Source organism: Lepisosteus platostomus, chromosome 1 (genome assembly GCF_059453375.1).
Source record: "Lepisosteus platostomus isolate fLepPlt1 chromosome 1, fLepPlt1.hap1, whole genome shotgun sequence".
Classification (NCBI taxonomy): domain Eukaryota; kingdom Metazoa; phylum Chordata; class Actinopteri; order Semionotiformes; family Lepisosteidae; genus Lepisosteus; species Lepisosteus platostomus.
Window position 1 is genome coordinate 6,349,655 of NC_142611.1, and position 27,308 is coordinate 6,376,962.

General features: G+C 34.9%; 3 protein-coding genes across 5 annotated transcripts; all 3 read left to right on the forward strand.

Annotated features, from left to right (window-relative positions):
- Positions 1–637: 637 nt before the first annotated feature.
- On the forward strand, positions 638–7,022 carry LOC148677581 (uncharacterized). Of its 2 annotated transcripts, XM_088597383.1 has the most exons (8): positions 639–786; positions 1,359–1,444; positions 1,705–1,737; positions 3,278–3,319; positions 3,925–3,960; positions 4,638–4,766; positions 5,768–5,811; positions 6,833–7,022. In XM_088597383.1, the coding sequence occupies exons 2-7, from the start codon at positions 1,385–1,387 to the stop codon at positions 5,786–5,788; spliced, it is 321 nt and encodes a 106-aa protein (XP_088453509.1). In that variant the 5' UTR covers positions 639–786; positions 1,359–1,384; the 3' UTR covers positions 5,789–5,811; positions 6,833–7,022. The 2 variants fall into 2 exon arrangements, with proteins under 2 accessions (XP_088453592.1, XP_088453509.1); XM_088597466.1 differs by lacking the exon at positions 5,768–5,811 and having other exon boundaries at positions 638–786.
- A 2,741-nt stretch (positions 7,023–9,763) lies between these two features.
- LOC148677582 (uncharacterized) lies at positions 9,764–18,750 on the forward strand. Of its 2 annotated transcripts, none has more exons than XM_088596948.1 (12): positions 9,764–10,015; positions 11,441–11,515; positions 11,617–11,670; positions 12,185–12,406; positions 12,808–12,837; positions 13,745–13,780; positions 14,546–14,593; positions 14,929–14,976; positions 15,843–15,881; positions 16,164–16,199; positions 17,278–17,321; positions 17,475–18,750. In XM_088596948.1, the coding sequence occupies exons 2-11, from the start codon at positions 11,456–11,458 to the stop codon at positions 17,293–17,295; spliced, it is 591 nt and encodes a 196-aa protein (XP_088453074.1). In that variant the 5' UTR covers positions 9,764–10,015; positions 11,441–11,455; the 3' UTR covers positions 17,296–17,321; positions 17,475–18,750. The 2 variants fall into 2 exon arrangements, with proteins under 2 accessions (XP_088453074.1, XP_088452975.1); XM_088596849.1 differs by lacking the exon at positions 9,764–10,015 and adding an exon at positions 10,588–10,794.
- Positions 18,751–20,485: 1,735 nt separating this feature from the next.
- On the forward strand, positions 20,486–25,743 carry LOC148677583 (uncharacterized). The gene is made up of 11 exons (XM_088596726.1): positions 20,486–20,600; positions 20,796–20,859; positions 20,955–20,987; positions 21,456–21,563; positions 21,855–22,022; positions 22,147–22,233; positions 22,820–22,915; positions 23,300–23,344; positions 23,735–23,788; positions 24,818–24,884; positions 25,508–25,743. Exons 2-10 carry the CDS (start codon positions 20,809–20,811, stop codon positions 24,854–24,856), a joined length of 681 nt encoding a protein of 226 aa, XP_088452852.1. The 5' UTR covers positions 20,486–20,600; positions 20,796–20,808; the 3' UTR covers positions 24,857–24,884; positions 25,508–25,743.
- The last annotated feature ends 1,565 nt before the right edge of the window (positions 25,744–27,308 follow it).

Genomic DNA, 27,308 nt, shown 5'->3' on the forward strand with positions numbered 1-27,308 from the left:
GAAACCAATACCGAGCGAAGAGCAGAGGGATTTGAGGGTTTAACTAAGTTGTGACTAGAGATGAGTGAGGAATGATGGGTGGTGATGGTTAACACATATGGCAGCGCTTGTTGTAAGTAGTCAGCCTATGGAACTGGTGAGCTCGTTTGTGGGTAGATCTCCGTTCACTGGTGGTCGTCTCCAATGTGTCCCTGACTCGGCCCTCAACGACGCTAACAAAGGTCAAAATAGTGGGCCTTCTTCAGAACAGTGAAACATGAACCAGAGGACAGAAGTGGAAACTGTGTGGAAGTGCATTTAAAAATGAGAATTTTTGTGTGCTGTAAATGCAACGAATGCAGCCATCTACAGTATATTGTTGAGGCTGATAACCTTTGAGAAATGGTTGTATGAGATCCTTGTATCAATTAAAACGTCAGAGACAGTTACATGGACTGAATAGCCTTCTCTTGATTGTCACTCTTCTTAAAACAAAGGAGACTCAGTTGTTCTGTTTCATTATAGACTCAACATGTGTGCCTTTGTGCTTATAAGACTGTAACAGTGAAAGTCAATACCGAACTAAATGAAGACACTTGTTCTTTTGATCTCCCATGGCTTTAAATGCTATGCCAAGAGAACAGTAATGTTGTTGGAATTTACGTGGCTGTTGAAACAGCTGTCTGTTGTGACTATAGCGTTCTCAATAGTCTGTGGTTATTAAATAATTGTGTTTATTTGGCAAGCTTTAAATACCAGTGTTGGCATGTGAAACTCTTCAGTAGAGAACAGAAGTTTACACAACAGGTAAGGCTGAGCATCCCTAAAGTACCATCAGTGGTACTTCTCTATTTTCTTAAGTGCTTTGATTTAAATTTTTTCTCTTGTAAATGTTGTCAGTGCTTTATTACTCTATAATCTACTGTTTCAATATAGGAGAGTCATATTCTGTAAATATACTATGAATGCAGAACTGTCTACTGCATTATTATCATTTTGCATGACACAAATATAGCCTTGATAAAAATATAGTATTGATCTATAAACGGAAATATTGGAATCTACAACACTTTTTTTTATCTTTACGCCTTTTCGTATTATTTTCTTTACAAAGATATTTGTGAGTCCTTAGGTGTAAATGTGTGCATGTTTAAAACAGGCCTCAAAGTAAAAAAAAAATACAAATCTTTTTTACTTTTGTTTGAAATATCCTGAAATCAATTTTGGTCATGGATGGACTATTTTATTTGTTTGTTTACCATAGTTATACTTACTCTAAAAGCTGGATACATACTATAAAACAAGCATTAAGGGTTTAATGTATATTGGATGTAGAATCACACAACAAAAAATAAAGCAGAATTTTATGTATATTTTAGGAACCAAAACTACGGAGTCTGGAACCATGAGGACGTTCATTCTGCTTGCCTGCATACTCCCAGCTGTCTATTTGATGCCAGTCCCAGTAAGTAATTAAACTTCTTGTGTTCATAAATGGAATTATGATGTTGTTCAAGTGATTACTATTACCATTATTTCCAACGAAGAGGTGAGAGTGGGATAAAGAGTATGGCTACCTTTGATTTCAGAACAGGAGAAAGTTTCGTTAATTCTCGAAGCATGACATCACAACATGCTACGGTACACTGCTGACAATCAAAATGAAAATACGAACTTTATCTTCCCTGCTTGCATTCTCAGAGACAATTTTTCTTCTCATTTTAGTCTGAGCAATACGGCGGAAGCTCAAGTTATGAGGTAAGCACATTGTAGGAAATTCTACCTTTTCAAATTCATTTATTTGTACACACCTGAAAAGATGCAGATGGATGTAGTATCACTTGATGTGTTTGATAAATCACCTTTTAAAAAAAACCACTAAAATAAAAGAATTCTGAAAACAATAATTGCTATGCTTATACTCCCAAATTCCAGTTTAAAATTTTTCCAAATATAAATGAAAATTTTTTAAAATATATTTTTTATTAAAGAAAAGAAAAAAGTTATAAGTGGCATTAATTGTGTGAGAATACGACAAAGCAAAAAAAAAACAATCAAGAAAGAAGATTTTATTTCATACCCTACTAAAGATTGAGCATTAAACTTTCTTTTTTAATATTAATATTAATAATTTAATATTTTGAAAAGTAGCAGAATGGGTGTGTGAAAACAAACCAAAGCTATCCTTACAAGAAAATCACTATTACATGCCCTCATTGCAGCAAAAGAGTGAAGTACAGCATATACATGTAATAATATTTTCAGAAACCAACTGAAGAAGTACTTTATAAATGGACTTTAAAATCAGAAAAATAATTCCTTATGAGATGGTGTGCTGTCAAGTGTTACAATTTTTGGATAATTAACATCTTTATCTAGGCTAGGACTTTCCAGGTTTTATTGTTGATTAAGAGACGCAACTTTAAAATTATTTTGACCCAATGCTAGCTTCTCAATTAAACTAAGAAAAAATGTAGTTTTTAAATGCAAATCTGTTCTTTCAGATATGGTACAGAGTTCATGTCATTATGTGATCTCTGCCAGGATTACTTTTGCTCACATTTCAGTCTTTTAACTTCCTGACTTATCTACAGTATGGGGAATTCCCCTGCTCTAGGAATATTTGTTGGGCTTTGTTTGTTTTTTAAAATTTCTTAGAAATTGGAGTACACAGTTTTTTATGATTTTCAAAAGAAACTCATACTAAGCCCTCATATCCATAAATGTTTATTAATATTTTATTTTGTATTGTTTATTCTTATAATGAATCAATTAGGATGCTTAGCTTTTTAACAGCTTACTATTGATATTGACATTGAAGAAACAAGATAGAAAATAATAAAAAGGATTAAGCACCAGATAATTTTGTAAATTTTGCAAGTGTTTCTTCAATCACATACAGGAACAGCCTTGTTTTTCAGTACCTTCATATACTGTATTTGACACTACTTGTGGCTAGTTTAAATGTCAATACTAGTCTTCGCTGTTTACAGGCTTGACAGACAATCAGGGATGCTCGGGGGCCTATGCATAGAAACAGTGATTTTGAGCTAAATTTATGGCAGTAGTTTGAAATTTGAATGAGTAGTTTGAAATCTGAATTAGTTTGAAAGACTAAAAATCATTTTTAGTCTGTGTTGCTAAAAGAAAAGAAGAAAAACTGCACTTCTACCAAAGTAGTTCTACCAAAGCATTGCCTTTCTAAAATCTGGCTGCAGTACCTTGTGAACAAACATGCCACGTTCACATACAGACCAGCGTATATTCCTTTAATGTATTCACTAGTCTCTTTTTACAGGGTTTTAGTGCATTCTACCAGCCAGCAATTCAAATCCCACAGGTAATTTTAACTTTTCTCCCTAACTGTGTCTTTGTCACTGGAGTTCACCAAAATGCTCTGCTCGGCAATCTCATTTAGAGTTTTTATATCGTTCAGTTTCAGTTTTTATTTGAGCAGAACTATAGTCAAGTACTTCCCAGTATTAGATATAAATTCAAAACGGGTAATTGGTAAAACCACAAATTTATTAATACACCAACACATTATTCAAACAAAAAAGTTCTTGTCATTATTAAGGGTAGTAATAATAAATGTAGTAATGGTAATAGTAACAGGGATAGTAGGTGTAGTAGTAGCACAGGTATTTACAGATTTTGTTTTTAAATTTGGTTCCTCTTCTTCAAGTAAATTTTGCTGTGCAGACTTAAAGGGCTTGTGCTAAAAAATTTGTAACTTTTTTTCCGTCGATTATAATGTACTCACACCTTATGTGTCTTTCAACAACTAAAAACATCACCAAATTGCTTAATTGCTTGCACCTAAAAGCGTTAAATAAGATGTAATGAGCTGGTACCACCAGTTTAGTGAGTGACAGAAACAGAAATTACGAACTTATATCTCATGGTTGTGTTATTTATACTTTCTTTTCTACACTCTCATTACAGCCAATACCTATTCCTATTCCTTATGACCCAACGCTGGTATGTTACAGCCGTTCATTCTAATGACAGACAGGAATGCAGTAAACCTTACAGCTGATTTTCAGTTGTTTTGTGTACTTGCGTCTCCTCTTTACTGTAATGTTTTTTGTGCATGTTAGAGGAAATCGGAATTAGTGTCACACAAAGCCTTGGAGTTGGCAGATCATGTATTGCAAATACGTAGAAAACTGCTTCAGAAATTTAACAATAAAAATTACATCTGCTATTTAAACAGTGGAAGGGATGTATATTGGGATACAGATTAAATCATCTTTTTACTGGTAATTGTCAAATGTGATATAATGTACCAGCATTATGTCACCGTCTATCCCATGTACAGTAACAGTAACATACTGTAGGTATTTGCATGTATGTAACACCTGAAGTGGCCATAAAACTGAAAGTGCTGAATTTTCTTTACACCCTATGAATAAGACCCTGCAAAAAAACATTTGGATTAAACCAGCATTTATTTTTTTTAATCAGTGATGAAAAATGCAGGTGTTAGTTCAATAGAAATATCATCAAAGAATGAGAGTGAGAATGAGAATAGATATGAATTGTAACATTCACTTAACAGGTTGTTTCAGTATTTAGTATTCAGTATTTAGGGGTTTATATGCATTCGTCACCTATGATGTTCTCTGTGTCCCAATTTCATTGCTGTCCAACACTAGGGAACTGGTCTGCTGGGTTTGGGCTATGGGTATGGAGGCTATGGTGGCTTCAATGGATACAATGGATACAATGGATACAATGGATATAATGGATACGGAGCAGTTCCATATGGTCTAAGGGCACCACGGGTAAGACGACTGTTAATGATTCAGTTAAAAAAACAACGATGCTTTTTAAAGCATAATTGATTTTACCGTGCGGTTTAAAGGTGCACTCACCTTTAAAAATCTATTTTCAGATGTTTTATTGCTTGTTTATTCATTTGACTACATAGCTTATTTTTTAGTGATTATGAAATGTACAAAAATATCAATTTGGAGAGGTGTCTCCTCTTGGCTTTCGGGCTGTCATCAGGTACAGTACACATACAGCCACTGAGACGGTCTGTATCGCGCTACACACGACTCAGAGTGAAACATACATATCCTCACAGGAACAAGATGAGCTGTGCAATTAACATTACAAGGGCTCAGGAAAAAAATCCACAAACCTCATTCTAAAAAACAGGATTACTGGATCAGTGTAAGAGAAGGAAGAGATATAATTTTGAGAAACCAAAATTAAACCCAATATAATTTCGAAAAAATACAAAAATTAATTACTGGATTTACTGAGTAATCATGATTTACCTAATTCTTACGAGTGAAAATAATGGAAAACTTGTGCGTTAGGAGTTTAGAGACCCTACCCCGCAATTGTATATGCTAATACTGGTGTTTTTAGAGCTTTAGCACTGGCAGTGATGGTAATATCTGCAGTATTTTAGGACATTTTTACCATGACAAACAGGTGCGTTAAGCAACCAAGACATTTATCTTGAAAAATACTGTGAAAAAATGAAGCAAATAGAGGTAAAAGATCACTCTTATAAATTATTTACATCATACATTTTCTTATCAGTAAGACATGAAATTAAATGCCTCTTTCCGGTTGGTAATTTGAGCCTGTAGGTAGGTGAAGCTTGTAAAAGGTTTGTTTTAGTATTATATGGAGCTTCATAAGTGTGAAACAAACGATCAGCAAATAAACCACGTAAACACAGACAATATAGATAGTTTTTGATGTAGCAAAAAGAGCTTTAATGAAGTTCTAGCTTTGAATAATGAGCCAATTATATTTTTACCTTTAGCAAAGGTACCGCACTTATTGAATGACAGCACCATAAGAAAAAAGGTAAACAATATCTAAATTTATTTTACTGTTCTCCTGGAAGTTTGCTTTTCCGTAATATTGTGACACAACATTTTTTACATTAAGATGTCTTCTAAATTTAAGAGGTACGGTAACTAAAATGACAGCCTTTTTTGTTTGGTGCCCTGGAAATATGAAATGAGTACCTATGTTATTCGCACAAGTGTTCATGGGCTACTATTGATACTAGTGATACAGTTTGCTTTGCTCATTAAATATTTCAGAAGGGCCTGGAAGAGGAAGAAAGCAAGTTTCAGAATACAGCTAGTTACTGTGTGCAAGTCTGACACTCACAGTGTACAGTACTGTATATGATGCACAGTATACTGGGGACATCTTTGATGGGAAACCGTATGAGTGATGTCATGTTATGCAGTCTGAGATTCAGGAACAGAAAGAAAGGTCAGGTAGCCATGAATGCACTTAGTCTGTGAAATTACATCTGCTATACAATGTCATCCTATTTTATAATACACATAAGGAATACATATACAAGTGCAAATAGTTTTTATTTCATAAAATTCTGATGATTGTTTAGTCCAGGTAGTAGTCACACTTGTTAGTATTGTATTTTCTTTTGTTTGTATTTTTCTTTTCTAAAGTCTATATTTTGTGGTTCTGTTATGGAGCTAATATTGTAAAACAGAGGTACAATTTTAATTTAAAAAATACATTTTCCAGAATCTGGAAATCTCAGACAGTGGCATCCACTGTTGTGCTGGATTAGTACTAGGTAGAAACTTAGTACAAGGGTACTGTACAACAGTAGTGCCTCACAAACTGTAAATTCAGCATCTAGAGTCCTAATCATTTATACCAATGTTTTGAAATGATTCACAGATATGTGTATTTTATCACATCTGTAGTCTTCAGGATATTAGTGAAAATGTATGTATATTTCACACTTAGTATACACATGAAGGTCTGCCTTCTATTATTAGCATTGTTAGTAGTAGCAGTATTCTAAGTTATTAGTGACTCAGTTTCTTCTTTTTTCTTCCAGACATTTGGCTGATGAATAGTACATGTGCCCTGCAGGGAAAATAATGAAAGATGTCTGCATATGTTTGTGTGTTTATTGGTCCTAAACATGTTGTGAACAATGCATAAGCAAATATGATTGTATATGAGAGGCAAAATATGGTTATGAAACATCAAAATATGTTACAATAAACATGTAAGAAAATATATAATTCTGCTTTGGTTTTTCAGCATTTGAACTGATTTATTTTAAGGAAATTATGTATAACAGATGCTTGTAGTTCTGTAGAAAACATGACATCTTAAAATCATTAATTGTTTCATGGCACAAATATTATAATTCAGCAGCATGTCACAAAACATTTTTCCTGAAGTCATACTAAATATTCTAAAACCAAAATATTTTTAAAGAACCATGAAAACCATATATAAAACACTGAACTTCACAATTAACATTTTTACATCACCAGAAAGATTTTGTTCTTTTTTATTTCATTTTAAAATGCTGGTGCACATGTGATGCTGCTGTTACAACAGATTTTCAGTTTATATAATTACTATTAAAGTATTTTCTGCGTGAAGCATACTGTATGTTAAAGTGAGTGTTTGTTGGTTATACAGAAGAATTTATACCACATTTTGAGTTTTGACTAACTCAGTAATCAACAAATTCACTGACTAATTGAACATTTTTCTGGATTAATAGTTTCTTCAAACTTGACTTATTTAAAATTGTTTTAAAAAGGGGCAGTTTTCAAGTTTAAATTAAAGGAGCTGAAAGCTGCCAGTGGTGCCCTGTCATGAGAATAACGAAGACAATAATTATTTTTAAATTGTTGTAAATATTAATTATTGAATATTCTGGGCCTTGCCATGTTGTTACAGCTGATATCCTGGTTTCTTCTAAACATTTCCAAACTTCCACATGGGAATAAATGGACTGAACAGCCATCTCTTGCCATTTTCTTACGTTTTAAAAAAAGGCCACATACAGTATAGTTTTCCATGTTCAACGGGATTGGAGTGAGATTTATAGAACTTTTTTGTTGGATTTCAAAAACAGCAGAGTGTAAACTGCTACAGTAGCATAAAATGCCAGTACTAGTAAATTGTATATACAGTTATAGTATAACTAGTAGTAAATATGTGCTAGTGATTCACTGTAGTAACCACAGCACTTTCTCAAACTAAATGTAATAACAGGCCTAGCCTTAGCCCCAGGGTAAGATTCTTCAGAAGCCCTGATTAATGTTTTCCCATCTTGAACCTTGCTAAGTAAACACTGTATGGATTAAACAATCTGGGTGTTTATCTAATGGAACTTCCTTCACAACAATCAGACCACGTGAGAACTAAAGTCGATCAAAATCAATTTTTCATGCAAGTCGCTTGGGACCAAATGCAAGGCGATTCACAGATTGAGATTCCATTCTGTTCTGTCTAAATTCCTCTAAATTAGGGCTTCCGACTCCTGGAGAGTTACAGAGAGTCAGCGTGTGTGTAAATTTTGTCAGTCTCCTTAAAGCACCAGCACCTGAAATGCTGGAAAAAGCTGTTAAAGTGTTCCAATTAAGTGAACAATAAGCTGATTCAGGTTGTTACAAGCTCAGTAGGAACACCAGCCCTCCAGGACCAGGCATGAGGTAAGTCTATGGCAAGATTAAGTTTATTTTAACAACCAGTTTTCATGTGTCATTCTTCTCCTTTGAAGAAATGGGAACCCACGTTTTGGGCAAATAACATATCAAAAATACTGAAATCAAAGGATATATCATTGTGTTAAATTCCAGACCTGGGGTGCTATCTGCACAAATAATAAAAGGAACTTAGTTGTTTTGTTTGTACAAAAGACATCAGACTAGTTTCTCTTCAAAGCACAGCTGCTGCAACAGCACTGTAATTCCAAAAGCAAGTTCTTGGCTCTCAGAAAGCATAACGCTACTGTATGTCCATTTAACAGATACATACTGTAACATACTGTACAGTGCACAGCTTACTTTATTGTTTCAAAGTGTCATCCATATGTTTTGGGAAAGCTACATACTGTGATCTGCAATGCATTTCATAAAGCACATTTTGATTTAAAGTGAGGAAGCACTATACTACAGTACCTGAATTATTGCCCCTTTCTCTCTTTCATGGTTTCTTTAGTTTTATCTAAACAGATATATGCTGCACACACTGTACAGTATATGAGTGTGCCACATTTATGGCAGCAATGTACAGTGCTGGAGCCATGGGTTCAATACCAGACTTGGGGTGCCATCTGCACGCTTGTATGTTCTCCCTGTGTTTTCTTGCATTGGTAGGTTTAAGTAGTTCAAGTACAGTAGGTAGCTGCATCCTCCTCCATGACTGTTACTCTAGCCAGGCTAAAGCCCAAATTCTCCCTTAAATGATCTCTTAAAGTAGAGCTCTATGGGACATGTCTGAAAAGCACTTTAAAAGAAGCGCATATTGTACTGCCTGTCTGTTGAGCTGCGCACTTGGATACATTATTAAGTTGTTAGAATGATCTGAAGCTCCATTTCCCCACTGTCCTCTGTTCTCAATGAGATTCCTGCTGTTATTACTGCTATTACAGTTAGAGGACTTTCTGGAAAATGAGCATTCCATTTTTATTTGGCCTTATGTAGGTCCAGTTTGAATATGTGGGCTCTCCTTATATTGAAAATAAGCCCCTGAAGCACCTCTGTAGATTCAACAGCTGTCTGTGCTGAAATAAGCCTGGAACAGAGGAAAGGAACATTGATGGGATTTCTAATGTACCAAACTTTCTTATGGGTTTATATGGTTCGTGATAGAGATAAGAAGAGTTCCAAGTGACAGGACGTTATTCAACCCATTCGAGCCTGTTTGGTAGTTAGTATTTCTCACTCCCATATCTCTTTGTTTAAAGCAATACCTCCTATTCTCACTTTTAATCACGTGTACTACTGTATAACATAAAGGTGGTTTCACCAGAACAATTTCAACAACTTTGTCTTTTCGATTGTGCAATAATTACCTCCACTCCAGGTGTCAAAGTTGCTGGCACATAATAATGAAACGCAGAAGCACTTACAAAACCAGTGCCAACACCCAGGGCCTGGACCAGATTCAGACAAGGTGCTGGACTGAAAGAGTTGACTCAGCAAACTGCCAGTTGAGAACGACTGTACCAGGAGGGCCAGGGAACTTGCTAATGGAAAAGCAACATAGTGAGGTAAGATGAGAAAGGTACGACTGCTGATCTCCTCAATAGGGTCCGACCCCATTTACAGTATGAATGTGGTAATATGCTGGAATGTAGTGCTGGGATCCTGCGCCAGGCCCTTGTACTCCTCTCATTTTCTGAAAATCACACATAATGGCGTCACTTGAATTATTTATTATACCTGTACCACCCCAAACAGTTTAGATGGCTACATTTTCATGATCCCATTCTCGTGTTTTAATTCCTTTGCCCTCCCTCCTTCTTGTCTCTTCCTCATCCGCTCAAGCGCTTGACAACACACCATTACATTTTTTGTGTTTCTTTTTATTCCTGGAATTACTGTCAACTCCCCTTCGCGCTGAGCTCACTGGTTATCTCTCAACCCTCACACCTTTGGAACAAATGAGAAGATCATGTGTTGAATGAATATCTAATTACAGAGCTTCGCATTTTATTGTTATTGAAATTTGTGCATCATAATGCGACTGCGGTGTCTATTATGACAGGCTTTCATGCCTTGGAAGGCAACTGAGACGTTTGTGCATCATATGTTGTGGCCTGTGTTAAGTCACTCATTGTTTTTTCAGAGAAATTTGGGGGTTCTTTGTTGTCAAGCAACAGGTTTTTTTTTTAAACTGCATGTTTTCAATACATCACATCTCCTGATTGGACAAACACTTACATGCATAGTGTTTAAATCCCGCTTGGAGCTAACACTTCAGTGAAATTTTAACACTCTACAGCATCACTGTTTTCTAAAGGGAATTTGCTGTAGCTCCCCTACAAAGGTAATAATTCAAGATTTAATTTACTCTGTTTTTAACTTAACTATCTTTTTAATTTAACCTTAACGATATCTGTTGTTAGCAAGTATTATTTTTGAATAATGTAAATGTTAAAAGTGTGATTAAAAATGTTTTACCTGATGAAGGATTCTGGACTAAAGGGTAAAAGGTTGAAAACAGCTTTTAATTTTGCATTATATCTTTAATATATAAATCCTAACACGTGAAGAGACCTTTTATTTTATTCATTTGGGCATCACCTTCTATATCCTGTTGTGGTGTCCTCCCTGTTAAACATTGGTAGTAACTAAGTTGTTTCTTTTATATTAAATTATAAAGGTTTATATAATAGACATGTGATGTGTATTTTGCTATCTTCAGCAGATGTGTTATTTTAGTAGTACTTGATTAAAGCAATTTTAATTCTGCAGCTATAACAGACAACACCACTATTATTATCATTATTATTGTTGTTATTATTATTATACTTTTATCGTAATAATAATTGTACTGTATTTAGGCTTACTTCCAGGTACTACTAGGTAGAAAATAATCATCCAGAGATGAATTAAGCTGGACTTTTTAAAGGATTGATAAAAAAAACTGTTTTGCAAACACTATTATTTAATTGTTTTTCATGTTTTTCAAGTTTGATTGACAAGAAATGAAATCTGCAATATTATTGCTGTATTTCTTTGGTGCGGCATTCGCAAGTCCAGTCCCAGTAAGTTTTATTTTAGTTTATTTTATTTCGATTTTCACACAAGTGCTGTTGGCTTTACCTCTGTGAGGCAGCATTAAGAGATTTGTTTGTTTCTTTTTTAGCTTGAGCAGAATGGAGAGGAGGAAGATGGAGAAAGTGAGAGTGCTGAGGCCGAGGTAATGTGAGCTTCTCCTTTAATGCTTCATGGCTGCCCGATAGCAAGATATTAAACTCCACTGAACTCCTTTACTTTCACAGTTTTGTAAAATGTCCCTTTCTATTTTCTTCTATTTTATCTCGGTTGATTACAAAACAATTTTGTAGGATGAATCAAATCTTCAAAAGTAAATCTCAAGAGCTATCTTTCTTCAGAAACCGCTGATCATTTTTTTTTTCTAAAAAGTTTTCTTAAATACTTGTTCACTTTTGCAAAGAAAAAAACATACTTCTTTCCAGAGGAGTAGTGCTATTAAGAAATCACTGTCTCTCAGCAGGGAAATCATTCATTTTATATCTCAACAGAGACATAAAAATTAGTTGCACCCTTGGATCTTTACAAGAATCGAAATCAACTGCTTATGTCAATTGGGCAAATAAATGAAAAAAGCATTGATATTGACTGCACACAAGTATACAAGAATATCGTAATACTGTATCCTGTTTTTAATCAATCAATTTCCTTCCCTTCAGCAAACCGAGACAACGCAGAAAATCCCTCAGTACGTCCCTCAGGTGGTTCCTCAGGTCATTCCTCAATACATCCCCCAGGTCATTCCTCAGTACGTCCCTCAGGTCATTCCACAGTATGTCCCACAAGTCGTCCCACAGTACATCCCACAAGTTGTCCCACAGTACGTCCCACAGGTCGTCCCGCAAGTCATACCTCAATACATTCCACAGGTTGTGCCAGAGGTAATTTTTTTTAATCAAAAATATTTTCTGTTAAATTTATTTTTAAGTTTTCATGCAGTATTATAAAGAGTGAAAAATGATAAGAGGTATACTGTACATATCTGGATAGATAGCTACTGTATATTAGAAGGGATACCTTTCTTTCCCATTTCTAACAGCAGTTGAGATAAACTATGAATATAACAGTATAATATGCAATATACGAAAAAGTATGGATATCAGTATCAGTTCTTAAAATTATATACAGTAATCGATTAAGTAACTAACTTAAATATATTCACTAAATGATATTAAATATGTTCAAAGTTACTAGGATACATAGCATCTGGGCTGACATTAACACTGAGCTGAACAGAAATGTCTTAGACATGATTCACATCATGTCTTCTGTTTCTTTTAAGCCTGCCCCGGTACCACCTGATGGAGGAGGCGTGAGTTTTAAAATTCTAATTCTTAATTCTAAGTTAATCTGCTTTCAGGTGGAAAAAAATTATAAGCATCATTTCTGTGGCTTTGTTGTTCCAAGCGAAAAATGTATTTTTTTCTTCTTTTTGTTCTCCTTTAGCATTTGAATTTAATTAATAGATATTGAATAGCAATTTTATTAGAAAATACTCTAGTTTCATTGTGATCACATGGAGAACGTATTATGTATTTCCTCCTTTGAACACTTCTTATGCTATTTTTCTGCAGCTACATATTGTGAAAAAATACCATTATTTACATATCTGTTCAAACAGCAACTACACTGCATTTAATTCCATCTGCATTTGCTACTGATGATCTTTACTACAATACATTGGTGCCTATGAGAGGCATGACATGACCCTAAAACACAGCATCCAGAGCAATTATTAAAATATATGAACACTTGCACTTGCAGTAGCATAGGAATCCAAAAAGCCAAAGCTTGGGGCATACCAAGATGATTTACTTCCTGGGATCTAAGCTGCCTTCTCTCAGCATCCTCCTTGCCCACACAAACATGAGACAAGATAGCTACCCCAGAAAGGATGATATCTCACCAAGAGAGACCTGGACACCATGGGGAGTCCTGAGGTGTGGTGTCATTATCACAGCCTAACACTGTGAGATTTGTTTCTGCCCTCCATACCAACAGCAATGTATAGGGGAAGATGTCTGAAGAAAACATGTTGCTTAAACAGCTCTAGCAATGTGTAAGGAAGAATAACGCTGTAGTTTCTATTTCTTACTATTTAAGGCAATGTGCTGGAGCTCTCGTACACATTGCATTTGTTCAGAAAAGAAGATGGTCCTTCACAATAATACCATTCAATATAATAAAATATTCACAAATGTCCTGTTCTCTGCCCCCAGAATTTACCTATTATCATTTTCGAAGGAAATGGAGGGGTATGTTTTTTTTATTTTCTTTTGTCTTGAAGTTACGTTTTTGAGGAACAATAAGTACTGTATATGCCAAATAAACACAGGCGCACACACTTTGCACTTAGTAAGCTGCATCGAAAATTTTGTAATATTATATTGCCTTTTATAACAATAGCTGCTTGAAGTGCACAGAAAGGTTAAAACCATATGAACATATAAAAAGCTACCAAATGAGAGCAGACCATTGGGGCCATCAAGCTTGTTTGGTTCCTAATACTATATTGCATGTTATCACAGGATCTTATTCAGCCATTTCTTGGACCATATCTGTATCGGCTAAGACAAAGTGGCTGTGTAGCTTGTTCCATATTCCTTCCAACCTTTTTGAAGGAATCTGTTTTCTCAGATTAGGAATACTTCTGTATCCTAGTAATCAGAGGCTAAATCCCCTTTAGCCCACAAATGTATCTGGTTGCTTTTGTCTGGAATAAATCCAGCATAGCTATATATAGCTACATACTTTTTAACATAGTGACCACAATCCACAATTGTAAAAAAATATATTCTAAATGTGGTCTTGTTAGCTCATTGTACAATTTAAACAAATCCTCCCTTGATTTTAATTCTGCACTTTTATCTTTATATCCATACATTCTGTCTACCTGTCTTATCACTCCTTCATATTGTACAGACGATGACATTAATGTGTAAACATACTGTAGACAATTGAATGAATTTTAAAAAAAGTTTCTTTGAGCTCATTGTGTTTGTTTTAATGTGTTTTTGCAGGGTCTGCCAGTTAATGGATTCGATGGTTTTTCAGGATTCATAGGAGGAGTAAGTTAATACAAAAAATATTGAGCAATTTTAGGTCAACATTGAAAATCTTTGCTTGGAATTTTTATTTTAGAATTGACCAAAATGGATATATTGTATACTAGTTTTCCTGGTGAGGCCCCACAACCTTCTACCATGTATGGATGAAGCCCTTAGAAAAAGGATGAATAATATATACAAATGAAATACAGTTTATGTATAATTAGAAAGCTACTCTTTAAAGCAGATGCACAAAGCCAAGATTGTTACAGACCAGTTAACCAGTTTTCTTTTTCATAATACGTTCAAATAAATGGAGCATTATTTCATCACATTATTTTAAAATTTATTTTCAGGGTCTTCCATTTACTGGATTTGATGGTTTTTCGGGACTTGGAGGAGGGGTGAGTAAAAAGAACAACTTGTGGACCACTTTTCTCAGTGAGTTTTAAAAGTACCTAGCATACGTCTTACACACCTTACACCTGTACATACACAAGGACTTTACAATCATGATAGAAAGAAGAAACATTATAAACAAGGAAGGTAATTCAGCCCACCCAACTCATTGTTAATTTAATTGATCCAAGGATCTCATCCTGCAGTTTATTTCCCTGAAAGAATATGATGCTGGCATCATACCCAATTCTTGAATATATCATGTATTGCTGCCTTCTGGAGATTGCTAGACTGAAAGAACATTCATAAAAACAAAATGTGCAATTCACAATGCTATTACCTTTCCTGATTCAAAATGCTCATACAGCCTGATTCCCCGTTTTAAAATGACGTTTGATGTTACAAGACTCACAGGGTAAACTCTCAGAATGAATACATGCATTTATTTGATTTAAGCTATTAGAGTAAATAAATTACTATGTGCAGGAGTGATTAGGGCTGTGAACCAGGAAGATGTGGTTTCAGATTCCAGGAGCGACACAGCAGTTGAGCTCTCGATGAAGGTGCTTAACTCAGATCGCTCCAGTCAATGCTCTGCTATGTACAGGTACTGTAGATGTTTCTAGTGGTTGTCGCTATAAATGAGAATTTGCTCTCATTCAACTTACCCGGTAGAGCAATGGAAAAATGATCATGAACATATAGAATTAACACTGAAGAGAATAGTAATAATACCTGAATAATAACCCACAACCAATTTCAGAAGCTGCTCTAGAACTAGATGATGCTGATGATCACTACAAGCTCCAGACAGAGAACAAATTTACCATATTTTTCCATGTTTTCTTTGTCTTGTCTTTCTATTTTCCAGATCTTCCCAGTTACTGGTTTTGATGATTTTAATGGAGCGGTAAATACATTATTATATTTATATATATATATTAGTGAATATTTTGTTCCTAGCATTAACAAAATATATAATGGATATCATTTGCATTGCTTATCCTGGATTATAGGACAACCAAGGAGGTAAATGCAAAATATACATCGGGCATAGTTGAAAACAGCCCACAGTAACTGTACTGTATATCTCAGTTAAAGTGATAAGAACTGTAAAATATTTAATGAAGTTAGAAACAGTATGTACTGTAACTTTTGAATGTTAATTTGAAGCTGATTTTTCTCTCTCTAGGGCCTTAAACCTTATTCGAAAACAGCACCGAAGCAAGTAAGCAGGAATTTGGATTGCTGTCTTATTTATGTTATACTGATTAGAATGAGTGTTACTTCAAAGTAATGAAGAGTGTGATGACCTTCTAGCGCAATAATGATCAAAGTTTTGAGACAAGGCAGGATTGTAAAGCTGCCCTAAAATGAAGGTGAAATTAAAACTTAACACCTTTGCTAAACTGAACAGTTAATTCTGAAAACTGTTGCTGTGTGCTGCACACTGGGGGTGAGAACAGAAAACAGTTACAATATTTCACAGTAATAAAAAGAACATGTCACATCTGGTTTTCTGTAGTTTAGATGCATCATTTAACTCTTGCCCTGTCTCAAAGAACCCTAGTGATGCTGGGACATTTCACTGTATTAATTAAAGCTCCGTTTTCAGTTTCTCTGACTGTGGAGACAAAAAGGACAAATAGAGGGATAACTTGTGGAAGCAGTAGCTGATGCTCCCCAACTAATACCCATTCTGAATATCTGGTCTACTGACAAAAAACGGATCTTACAGTTGAAAACACACAGACCAAATTATCATACAATAGTACAGACACAAGCAAGCATACAGTATCTATTAGTTACTTATATTATTATTTTATTGCAAAGTTGAAAGTTTTGATCTATTTTATCATTGTGTAGCAAATATACTGTAATACCTTCACATACATAAACATGCTATTATAATGTATTATAATATTCTATAATATATAATTATAATATATCCATTATATGCATTTTTTTAAATGAAGAAACATACAGTAAAACACAAAAGTATCCATGATAATCAATTTTTCAGCTCTAAAGCTAACCTGAACCCCAGCTCTGACACTAACTTTAATACATACTGCAGTTTCACATACTTTGTGAAAGTGTTACTTTGGCTACACAATTCGTATTCGTTTTTCTATAGCCACAAATTAACTTATATGAAATTTATTTAATTAGTCACAGCAAATTTTAAAAAAGGCTTGTGAAAACTGAGACTGCAAATTGCAACCCTTCTAGCACAGAGCTTATTTTACTGTACAACTCGTCAAATAAAGAGTTTTTGAGGCTTTGCATTGTGGTTTTTATTACAGATCTCTTTTCACGGTTAAAAGCTGAGTCACTGATCCAGAATTCTGTAAGTGTTCAATTTCGAACAATCCCTTTAATCAAATGTATATTTATGCCTCTCATTGCTTCACAAAAACGTAGGTACTTTAATTTAATTATGGGATTCATAGCTATAGTGGGTTATGCTTATGACGATTTAATTTTGTGTTGTATTTTACAGATCTTCAAGAATCACATCAGCAGGAAATGTTTCTTCCAATACATCTTTTAATATATATATATAATAACTTAAGTGTTTTATAATATGATTTAGAAATTAACACACAATGAAAATACGTATGTTTGTATTAATAAACAACAATGGAAAATGTTACAAATTCCCTTTGTGATTCAAATTAATAATTGAAAAGGTTTTACAGGTATTGAGTTGAATGGTTTACTTAACACGGTTTAAGAAATGGAGAAAATTCAATCTGAGAAATAATAGAAACAATTATTTTTTTCCTGTTTCTGACTGACAACGGTAAATATATTATAATATGTATGAAACTTTTCAGATAATGTAAAAATATATAATTAAATATATTTCACATTTGTATTTTTGGGTGTTCATTAATACCATTCAAAGTTTTAAGATATGTATTGACATTTGTCGGACTTCTGTTTCACGGGATAGTTGGATATCAGTTTCAATCTGGTAGCTTTGGAGTATAATACAAGCAGACAGCTTTTAAAAAGTTGTTATTTCTTAGGAAGAGATCCATGACTAAAAGCTAATGAATTAAAATGATAAAGGGTGAAAATGCATATAAACCTGAACGTATACGAATCTAATAAATTAGATGTTTTACTTAGAATACTTTTGTTACTGAAAGTAATATGATGTCAATAAGAGCCATGGGCAGTAGATGGCGCTGTGGTACAGGTCCAAGAGTTTCAGTGTGAAAACAGTTGAAAGATTTTACTTTCATCATATCTCACCGCAACTTAATTACTTTGGGTAACCAATTTATCCAGTAAGACGTTTTCCAGGTCTTAATCGGGTGTTAATTGAAAGGTGTCGATAAAATTTGCCTAGGCACTTTAAAACACCTATCCCTTAAACTAAAATTGCTTTAATACCCAATTCCAATAATAGATACACTTGTTATATGGTTAAGGTTTTCTGATGTCTTTCTGATGACTTTCATTGTTTTCCATTTTTTTCCACCAAAATTCAGAAAAGTATAGTTTTTAAAACTGTCTACTGAGAATTTAGTGAATTAATTAATTTTGTATTTAATTTTCAAGGATTTTGTAACATTTCAAGCCAATATTGTTACAAAATTGAATACTTAATTAATTGTAACTCTGCTTTAATGAGAAGATTTATATTAAAGCATAGGTGGTGTTAGAGTTTAATTTTTTTTAATTACTCAGCTCTGAATAGCTGACAAAGGAATGGGACAACCATTGAAATGTACACACTTTCATTAATAAATCCCACTGGATTAAAATTGTTGTTTTTCTGTCATCGAAGAGATGAGTGCAAGACTCCTCTTAATATTGTGCTATTAAAGTCCTTTATTAAAGTGTGTCAAAAAGAAACCACAGTTAGCAGCTTACTGTATGTGTTCACACAATAAGTCTGACGTGTATTTAAGCTTTAATTTCAAGCAGTTTTTTTTAATTTCCACTGTAAAGCATACATGCAACTCTTAACTTCCTCTCAACAAGAAACAAAAAAAATCAAATACCTTTTTGTTTTTTCGAAAATCACACCAAACACAAAAACAGTTTTACCTTTTTAAGTGCCCTTAAACAACCTTTAGAAAACCAAACAGAAATGAGTTCATGGTGAGCAAAGAGTTGCAAGGTGGAGTCCGCTACCACAACACCCAGTATGACATCAGCTGTCCGCAAGTTTCAGCCCAGTTAAAAGTGTTCAAGATGTACTGTACCAACACATGGCAGCAATAGCAAACAATATACTTGTTTAATCAAACTGAATGTAGTGCTTGATGTACAGTAACAACATCCGTTTTCTGTAAAAGAGCTACAGTACAAAGATATCCCAGACGTGATTAATAAATGCCAAAGTTTGGAAAAGGGATCTGTTCATTTTGGATATTCTAGCAAAATAAGAGAGAAATTAAGGAATTATGTATTAATATTGATGAATGTTTTGTGTTAATATTGAAATATATTACTGAAATATGGTTCATGTTGTTGTTTATGCGTCCTTTGATAATTGAACATCCACACCACCACCGTCTGTGTGTTGCCCACCTCATGCATCTTGTGTCCAACAACCCTGGGTGGAAAGATTGAGCTCAGTATTGGGGCGTCAAGTCTGTGGATATCCTGGAGCTACAGTGCTTAGCTGTGCTGTTTGGTGACTTGAGACTGATTAGTACCATTCCAGATATCCATGCTTGGCAATGTAAAACACAGGTAACCTGGAATTGAAATTGCTGTGCATAATTCCTGACTCATAGCACATAAAATATTCTTTATCTGGTATACATTTTGCCAAAACTTCCAGGAACTAAAGTAATTTGGAATCTCAGAGCAATGCACATTTACTTTTAAATGATGGGGTTCTGTAAGGGAGTTTTATAGATGAGTTTACTGAGCTGCTTTGGTTGGGATGAATCAAGAAAATCTCACACAAGCTCAGTGGGGTTACCTCGGATTATTGGACAGCTGAGGCTTTCACACTCAGCTCAGTCCTTTCTCTGTATTCACAGCACAAGCTTTTAAATGTCTGGAATTATAGCTGAAACGTATTAGCAAAGTCAACCCATAGACTACTTCAAGACGAACACCAAAGCTAACTCCCAAAAAAGCAAGTGGCAACTAAGAGACTGTTGAATGAGCAATTATTAATGTTTTCTGCTCTCTTTCCATTTTAACATATTGTTTTGATTTGCATTGTTTATTCACTCTAAAATAAATACCTGTAATAATCCTTTACTTCCGAGCAGTAGTCTTTTCTTTTAATTTTATATATCAATTGTGCTTTTTTGTCTAAAGTCTATGATATACACCATAAAATGTGATTCTGGATATTTTGAAATGTCATGATGAATAAGATTTATTTTTAATTAGTAATCTTCATTTGCTGGTGTTCATTAAAAGATTACTATAATGGGCTGAGAGCTTTGTTGTTTAGAACCCCAGATACTGCTGGTGGTTAGTGACATAAATATGCTGAATCACTTTCCAGTGTTCAGCACTGATTGGCTGGATGCTTGTGGATATGGGAAAAAATGCTTTAAAAAGCAGAGTTTTACACTGCAATGGCAGGGAAATCTTCTCCTTTTTGACACATCATTTGCACATTAACCTGCTGTTGCATCCAAAGGTAGAAAAACAATCTTTTAAAGGATTTAATCTCAACTGTAAATTGAATATTAAGAACTAGCACACGTCATGAAATCTCCACAGACATTTGTTTAAGCTAAAATAATGTCTGAATCATTCACCTGCTAACTTTCGCTACAGTCAAGAACCTGTGTATTTCCCAAAACATTCCATTCTCTCTCCCTTATTTCTGCAGGATTTGCTCAGAAATGAAGACACTTTATTTCATTTGTTTCTTCTTCCAAAGCTTCATGCAACTGGTAAGTATTTAAAATTAATGGCAGGAAAAAGGTTGATGATATATCTGTTTTCATGCAGTCTATATTTTTAAAACAATAATTGTTCTTATTTTTAGGTGGATGCAGGAGCATTGTCTGCAAGTGCAGAGGTATTTGAGTCCTCTTAATCTCTTTTCCTTTCACTCAAGTATCTGCATCCTGTATGTTTCTCAGAGCACTTGTGTACTTTGTTGTGTTACTTGTTTATATATTCTCTGCTGCTGGGTGTTTCTGAGCAACAGGTGGAAGACAATATATTGTATTTAGAATAACTGTGAAAGTGCAATATTTACAGCTATAGAGAGAATACAGTGTATTCAAATAATTTCCATAAGAATCATAACAGTATATAACAATATATTAGAACATTTTTAATCAATTAACTCAATTAACTTTTTTAATCACTGGTTTTAATTTTATATCACATTATGATAATATGTACAATGAAATGAACTGTTAACAGTACCCAGAGTGTCTTAATAATCTGTCCAAACTAATAATACCTGTTATCCAAAGTACTGTATTTAACCTTAAGACCTGTTTGTGATGATGATGAACACTTTCTTTCATTCTTCCAGATTGTGGGCATAAATGGAGGCCTTCTTAATGGAGCCTTGATTGCCAATGCAGCTAACCCAGGTATTGTTAATGGAGCTTTGCTGGGTGGGCAGCCTCAGATAGCACAGGTAGGTGCACCTTACTATATATCATTCATAAGCTATCAAGCTAAATATAGTGTTAGTGGCTTTGGAATTGTTTTCTGCCTGCATGCATGTTTCAAGCCAACTGCATACTTAAACGATATCTTGTTCTTGAAAGTGAATATCTTTCAAGAAAGCAGGAAAATTAAGGTAACCCTATGTCATATAGGCAGAATAATGTTGAGTTTTGAGATTTCCAAAGTTTTGCATCTAGAATACTGTGTTAAGCCTTCAATTTAACACGCTCTCATTGACCTGCTAAATCCCACTTTGCAGGTCATCCCAGGTGTTTCACCTATCGTTGTCCTGCAGCCTGGCATTGGTCTGGCTCAGGCCGGACTGCCTATCATTCCTGATCTTGCACTACAGCAGGGCCTCCTGCTTCCTCTACAACAACAGCAGCCTGGCATCCCCCAGGGCCAACTGCTGCAACTGCCCAATGGGGTAACATTCCTTCTATATATTTGCGTTCATAGACATTATTCCTCTGGTTTACACATAGTACACGTTGTGAAAGCTCCCCGTCTCTTCTTTCCTAACGTTTCGTCCTGTTTTATACTCATGGCAGGGGGCGCCTTTATTAGCAGTGCTACCGCAAGCGAATGTAGTAGCAGGGCTGCAGGTACCGGCACCAAACCAACTACAACTCATAAGGGTAAGATGATTATGTATTTTCTCTCAGAACAGTGAGTCTAAAAACCTGTTTGAAATATCCGTCCCTGATCACTCGCTTTTTCCTGGTAAGAGCCAGTGCCATCCTGAGCTTATCCATGAAACTTAATAGGAGAAAAGGTATACTATTACTGTGAAAGCTGCTAAGCAATTTAAAATGCAAAATTTAACATACATTTTAGAGGTGGTAATCTTCTATGGCTGCCCCCAACTCTTTTCTGGATAATCCTGCCTCCTTCAACTTCACTGTCTTCGCTGGCTTACTAGTTCATTCCTTTTAAGCAAGGGGAGGTGTGGCAACGCTGATCTTTGGCCAGTGATTCAGCCAGGCAAGTTAAGTTGTGATTTGACCAAACTACTGAAACACAGTTTGCATTTTCCAGTCCTTTTTTTTTTTGTATTGCAAATTATCTGGGAGTTGTCTCCAACATGCAGCTTGTTTCAGCTAAAAAAAAAAAATCATTTGTAACTTGTGAAAAGCTTACACGTCTGCTTCCAGGAATAGTGTTGTGTATATTTTCAGATACAGGAGTAAGGTTTTGCGGATTTTATACTTTTTGGCTGCTTAGATTCTTCCAGTTGCCGGAGCAAATGGCAACCTGCAGTTACCGGCACTCCAGGCAGCTGGTGTACAGGCAGCTGGCAATGGAGCACAGCGAGTCAAGGTACGAAGGGTGTCTTCCAGCTCTTTACACTGTGCCAATTGGACTGTCAAATACAGTACAGTGCTCTCACCCAGAGTCCAATAACATAGAATTAAAGAAAGAATGCTGTAGACTATGCTAAGAAAATACTTATGGTTGAACTACAATACTTTATTCATTATTTCATTGACATGATTAGCAACACAAGCAAAGCAGATATTGTAGCCACTTTAGTGCTGCGGGAAGCAATTGTAATTAACTGTATATTCCGTACAGTAAGATATCTGTAGATTTATCAGCTTTGTTAAAACAAATATAAACGCCACATGTACTGTACTTACTATGACATTATAGTATAGTGTTATATACTTATTGCTTATTCTCTTAATTTCTCTTTGCTTCTAGCATTCAGCACCTGCAAACCCAAATCCAGCAGTGCCAGGCTCAGAGGTACGAGAGTTAACCCTTGCAAATGTTCAGCCTACATATGTTGATGTTTTGATAGCTTATATGCTGATAGAGTATGTACACTGCAGTTGATTAAGGTTTTGCATATGATAATATGTAAAAACACATTTAATACAGGTCATATCTATACTACCTGCTATCGTTTATTATTTGTACCTAATGTTCAAATGGCTCAAAAGGTTAAAACAATCAGAGAGTGAGCTTACAGTGATGCCAATAATTATTGGTCAGCTTTGTTGAGATACCGACGATAACAATGATTTCTAAAATTGAACAATTTTCAATCGGGCCCTCGTGTTGACCCTTTGAAATGTTGAATTAGTTATTTCCATGCCCTTAATTTTCTGAAAATATGTATTTTCTTCCATTCAGGCTGCATCACTTTCCAGTGCTCGGCCAGCGATGTCTCTTGCTGAAGCTCTAAAGGTACGTCTGTAAAAGTGTATTGATCATTTATATTTCTATCACAGTCTTTGACACTTTTGCCCTTACTGTAGGTCAGAAACAGCTCTATTTGAGATTTACTTTTAAAGTTGAATTTCCAGACTGATATTTTGAAAACAAAAATCAAATATTTTTCGTATTGTGAATGTTTTCTTTAAGTCACCTTCCATTACGAAAGGTAATAAAGGTTACAAAATCATGTTTTTCCTTTCTTTAGAGGCTCGTAAATCACATTTTGCACACTACTCATTTCCATTCTGTCCATTCTCTTCCATTCTGCAAGGTACTGTCGATGTTGTCTTTGTCACACTTACAGCATCTTGCAGACAGTCTTTAAGAAACAATATTCAAACAACGGAGATTGCACCTGGAGTTTTACTTCAGTGGCAGTAAAAAGCATTCTTCAACTTCTCAGGATTTGTCTGTTTTGAAGCTTGCTTACAGCAAGACTAAACTCTTCCACACAGAGTTCAGCACTGCATCTACTGTACCTTATAGACCTTGTTGTTTTCAGAAGTGTCTACTAAAGAAATTCTAGGACACCATAATTTTGAGTTTGGACACTGCACTTCCCCCACATATCCACATTTGAGTGGTATAGAGCATGCACAATATTTAATATTCCTACTCCAGATTCTGTTCAGGGGGCACTCGACTTAACAGAAATTCTGAAATCATCTTAACAGTTGATGTTAAAATGAAGAACCAATCTTTCAGGTGCTCACATATTTTCCAATCTCATGTGTTTTCATGAACGGTCTTAAACCCTCTAACATAAATGTGCATTCTTTCACTGGTTGATGACATATGGAAGTAATGTGATAAAATGTCAGTAAAAGGTGTTGACTGTTTTATTTTTAGTTCAAATAAATTTAAAACTTTTGAATGAGTCAATGGATAATTGATCATTTTCTGTGTATGCAAGATTTCAGTAAACTTTCTCATAATTTTGACTGCCAGCATTTGCATATCACCATCATTTTTGGTGATTTTTTGTCTTGTACATTCCAGCTTCCTTCATTTCAATCCAAAATAAATCCGTCCAAATAAATACCTGGAACACATCAATACCAACCTTGTAAGTATAGTTAAAGAGATATGTCTTACAATCTTCACGTACAGTATAATCCAAGACTTACATTACTCTTTGATCCACCTTCTGGGTTTTATCTAACACAAGACTAAACATATTTCTAAGAATTCAAATGGGGCCAAACATGATATCGAATCAGATATGCATAGGGCTAAGGTCATTTCTTTTCACAGTAAAAATGTACTCTTAGTTAATCCTGCATTTAAAAATGAAGCACTCATTTTCTCAAAACTGACTACTACCGTAACTTTTCATTTGCAATACCAAAGCATTTTGGTAAGTGGAGTTCCAACTGTTAATACTGACCACAATCCCTCAGGAACTGATGTCAAACAAGGTGGCATAAAATAGGATCATCATACTGAATAAGCACCTAAATACTAGAGGCAGTAATTTCAAATTAAATCAATTTACAGCTTAGGAATTGCAAATGCAGTAAAGCACTGTCATTGGTTCCAGATAATAAAAACCATAAGTCCCAAAACCACAGACACCAAAGTCAAGTACAGTATTTACAGTACATGAAGTAGTTCTACAGGTGATTGTTTTTTAAGGCCAGATCTTACTGCTCGCTTGCTAGTGAATGTTTATGTGTTTAATGTTTCCAGCCTCTGCAGGTACAACATGAATCATCGTGATGGCACACCGGGATACTGCAGCATTAAATGATACTAAAAAGAATATTCATGGAAATTTAAATGTTAGTTAAGATGTCTAATTACTACTGTTTTAAGATTAGAATAATAAAATTCTGTTCTTATGTTGAAGATACAGACTAATAGTTTCTGTGCTTGATGTATGTCTATTTTAAAATGATTGATGAATAAATATGTTAATATCACAAGTTCTGTTTCATGTGTCTTTTCAGCTGGTACATTCCTTTGATTTCAAGATTACATAAATTTATTATTTTTTATAAATTACTTTTTATGTCTAGTAATTTATCATTATAGCTAATTCTACTGTTGCTATCAGATGTACAAGGATATTGTCAGGTATCATAAAAAACATTAGTGGAATTTCATTGACTGAAGATGGACCATATGATATTTAAACCTACCAAAAGCTTAATTTTGTTACAAACTGGAACACATGTACTGTACTTATTTAGAGGTTAAAAAAATAAGGTATTATACAATTTGTGATATCTCTTACTAAACCTTTGTGAATTCTGAATTTAAACTTAAAAATGAGCTACATATTACTTTAAAGAAGAAACTCCTAAGGGTACTAATAGAGACGTGAGAGTTAAATACGTTAGCTGCAAGTAGCCATTGAGAACGTTATTAACGTACTGTAGACTGCTGCCTGTTCTAGCAATTACGTTGATCAAGCCAATCATTTGTTAATGACACTGGGGTGATGCAAAGACTTTTCAACAGCCTGGATTGAATGGGTTTTAGCATGAACGTTCCTCTTTTAATTAGAAGTCTGAAGACAGAAGGGGTGTGAAAAACAAGGCGTGGATCAGAGCGAAGGAGAGATGCGAAAAAATTGGGTTACCAAGGCTTCAGAGGAGTGTGTAATGGAGAACATGATGACCGTGAACTAAATGTACCCATCTAAGAATCTTAGAAAGGGAATAACACAAAAATCAATTTATACTCTCTACAGTAAGATTAAGGACAATCAACATATACAGAACAAATGATACAGTAGCTCTACGAAACAAAGTGATTGTTTTTGTGATACCAGGTAGATTTAATAAAAAAGTAAGCTCAATTGTTTCTTAACAGTTGCACATCAAATCTTCTCATCAATTGCATCAATGAAAAGAACTATGTCTGGGATGCTCATATAACAGATAAGCCTGAAAACCCCTGGTCAGATGAGAAAGCCACCAGAAATACTCTTTTTAAGGTATCTAAGCAATAGAGTGATGAGAGTCAGTGTTACTGCCAGTTGGAACGATGTTTCAGTTCCAGGAAGACAATGGTGGGAGAATAAAAACAGGGTCTCAGTAGGGGGTCTGCAACTCATTTCGAAGTTGGGCCTAGTGCCTCAAGGATTTTGCTCTTGGGTGAATGATAGTGGAGGTAGTTTTAACATTTAACATTGTTATATTAAAGTAATTTGTTTGCTCTAAACTCTATGTTAACCTTTTTCTCCATTTTCTGTTTTTTTTTATCTGGCTGTTTCTCAAAACCACAGCAGTGTCACTGTGGCTACCATATTAGTAGGATCACTAAGTCAGGAGAACCTAAACCCACAATTTCATTTTAGGAAATAATAATAATAATTGCTTACACTTATATAGCGCTTTTCTGGACACTCCACTCAAAGCGCTTTACAGGTAATGGGGACTCCCCTCCACCACCACCAATGTACAGCATCCAAATGGATGATGCGACGGCAGCCATAGTGCACCAGAACGCTCACCACACATCAGCTACCAGTGGGAAGGAGAGC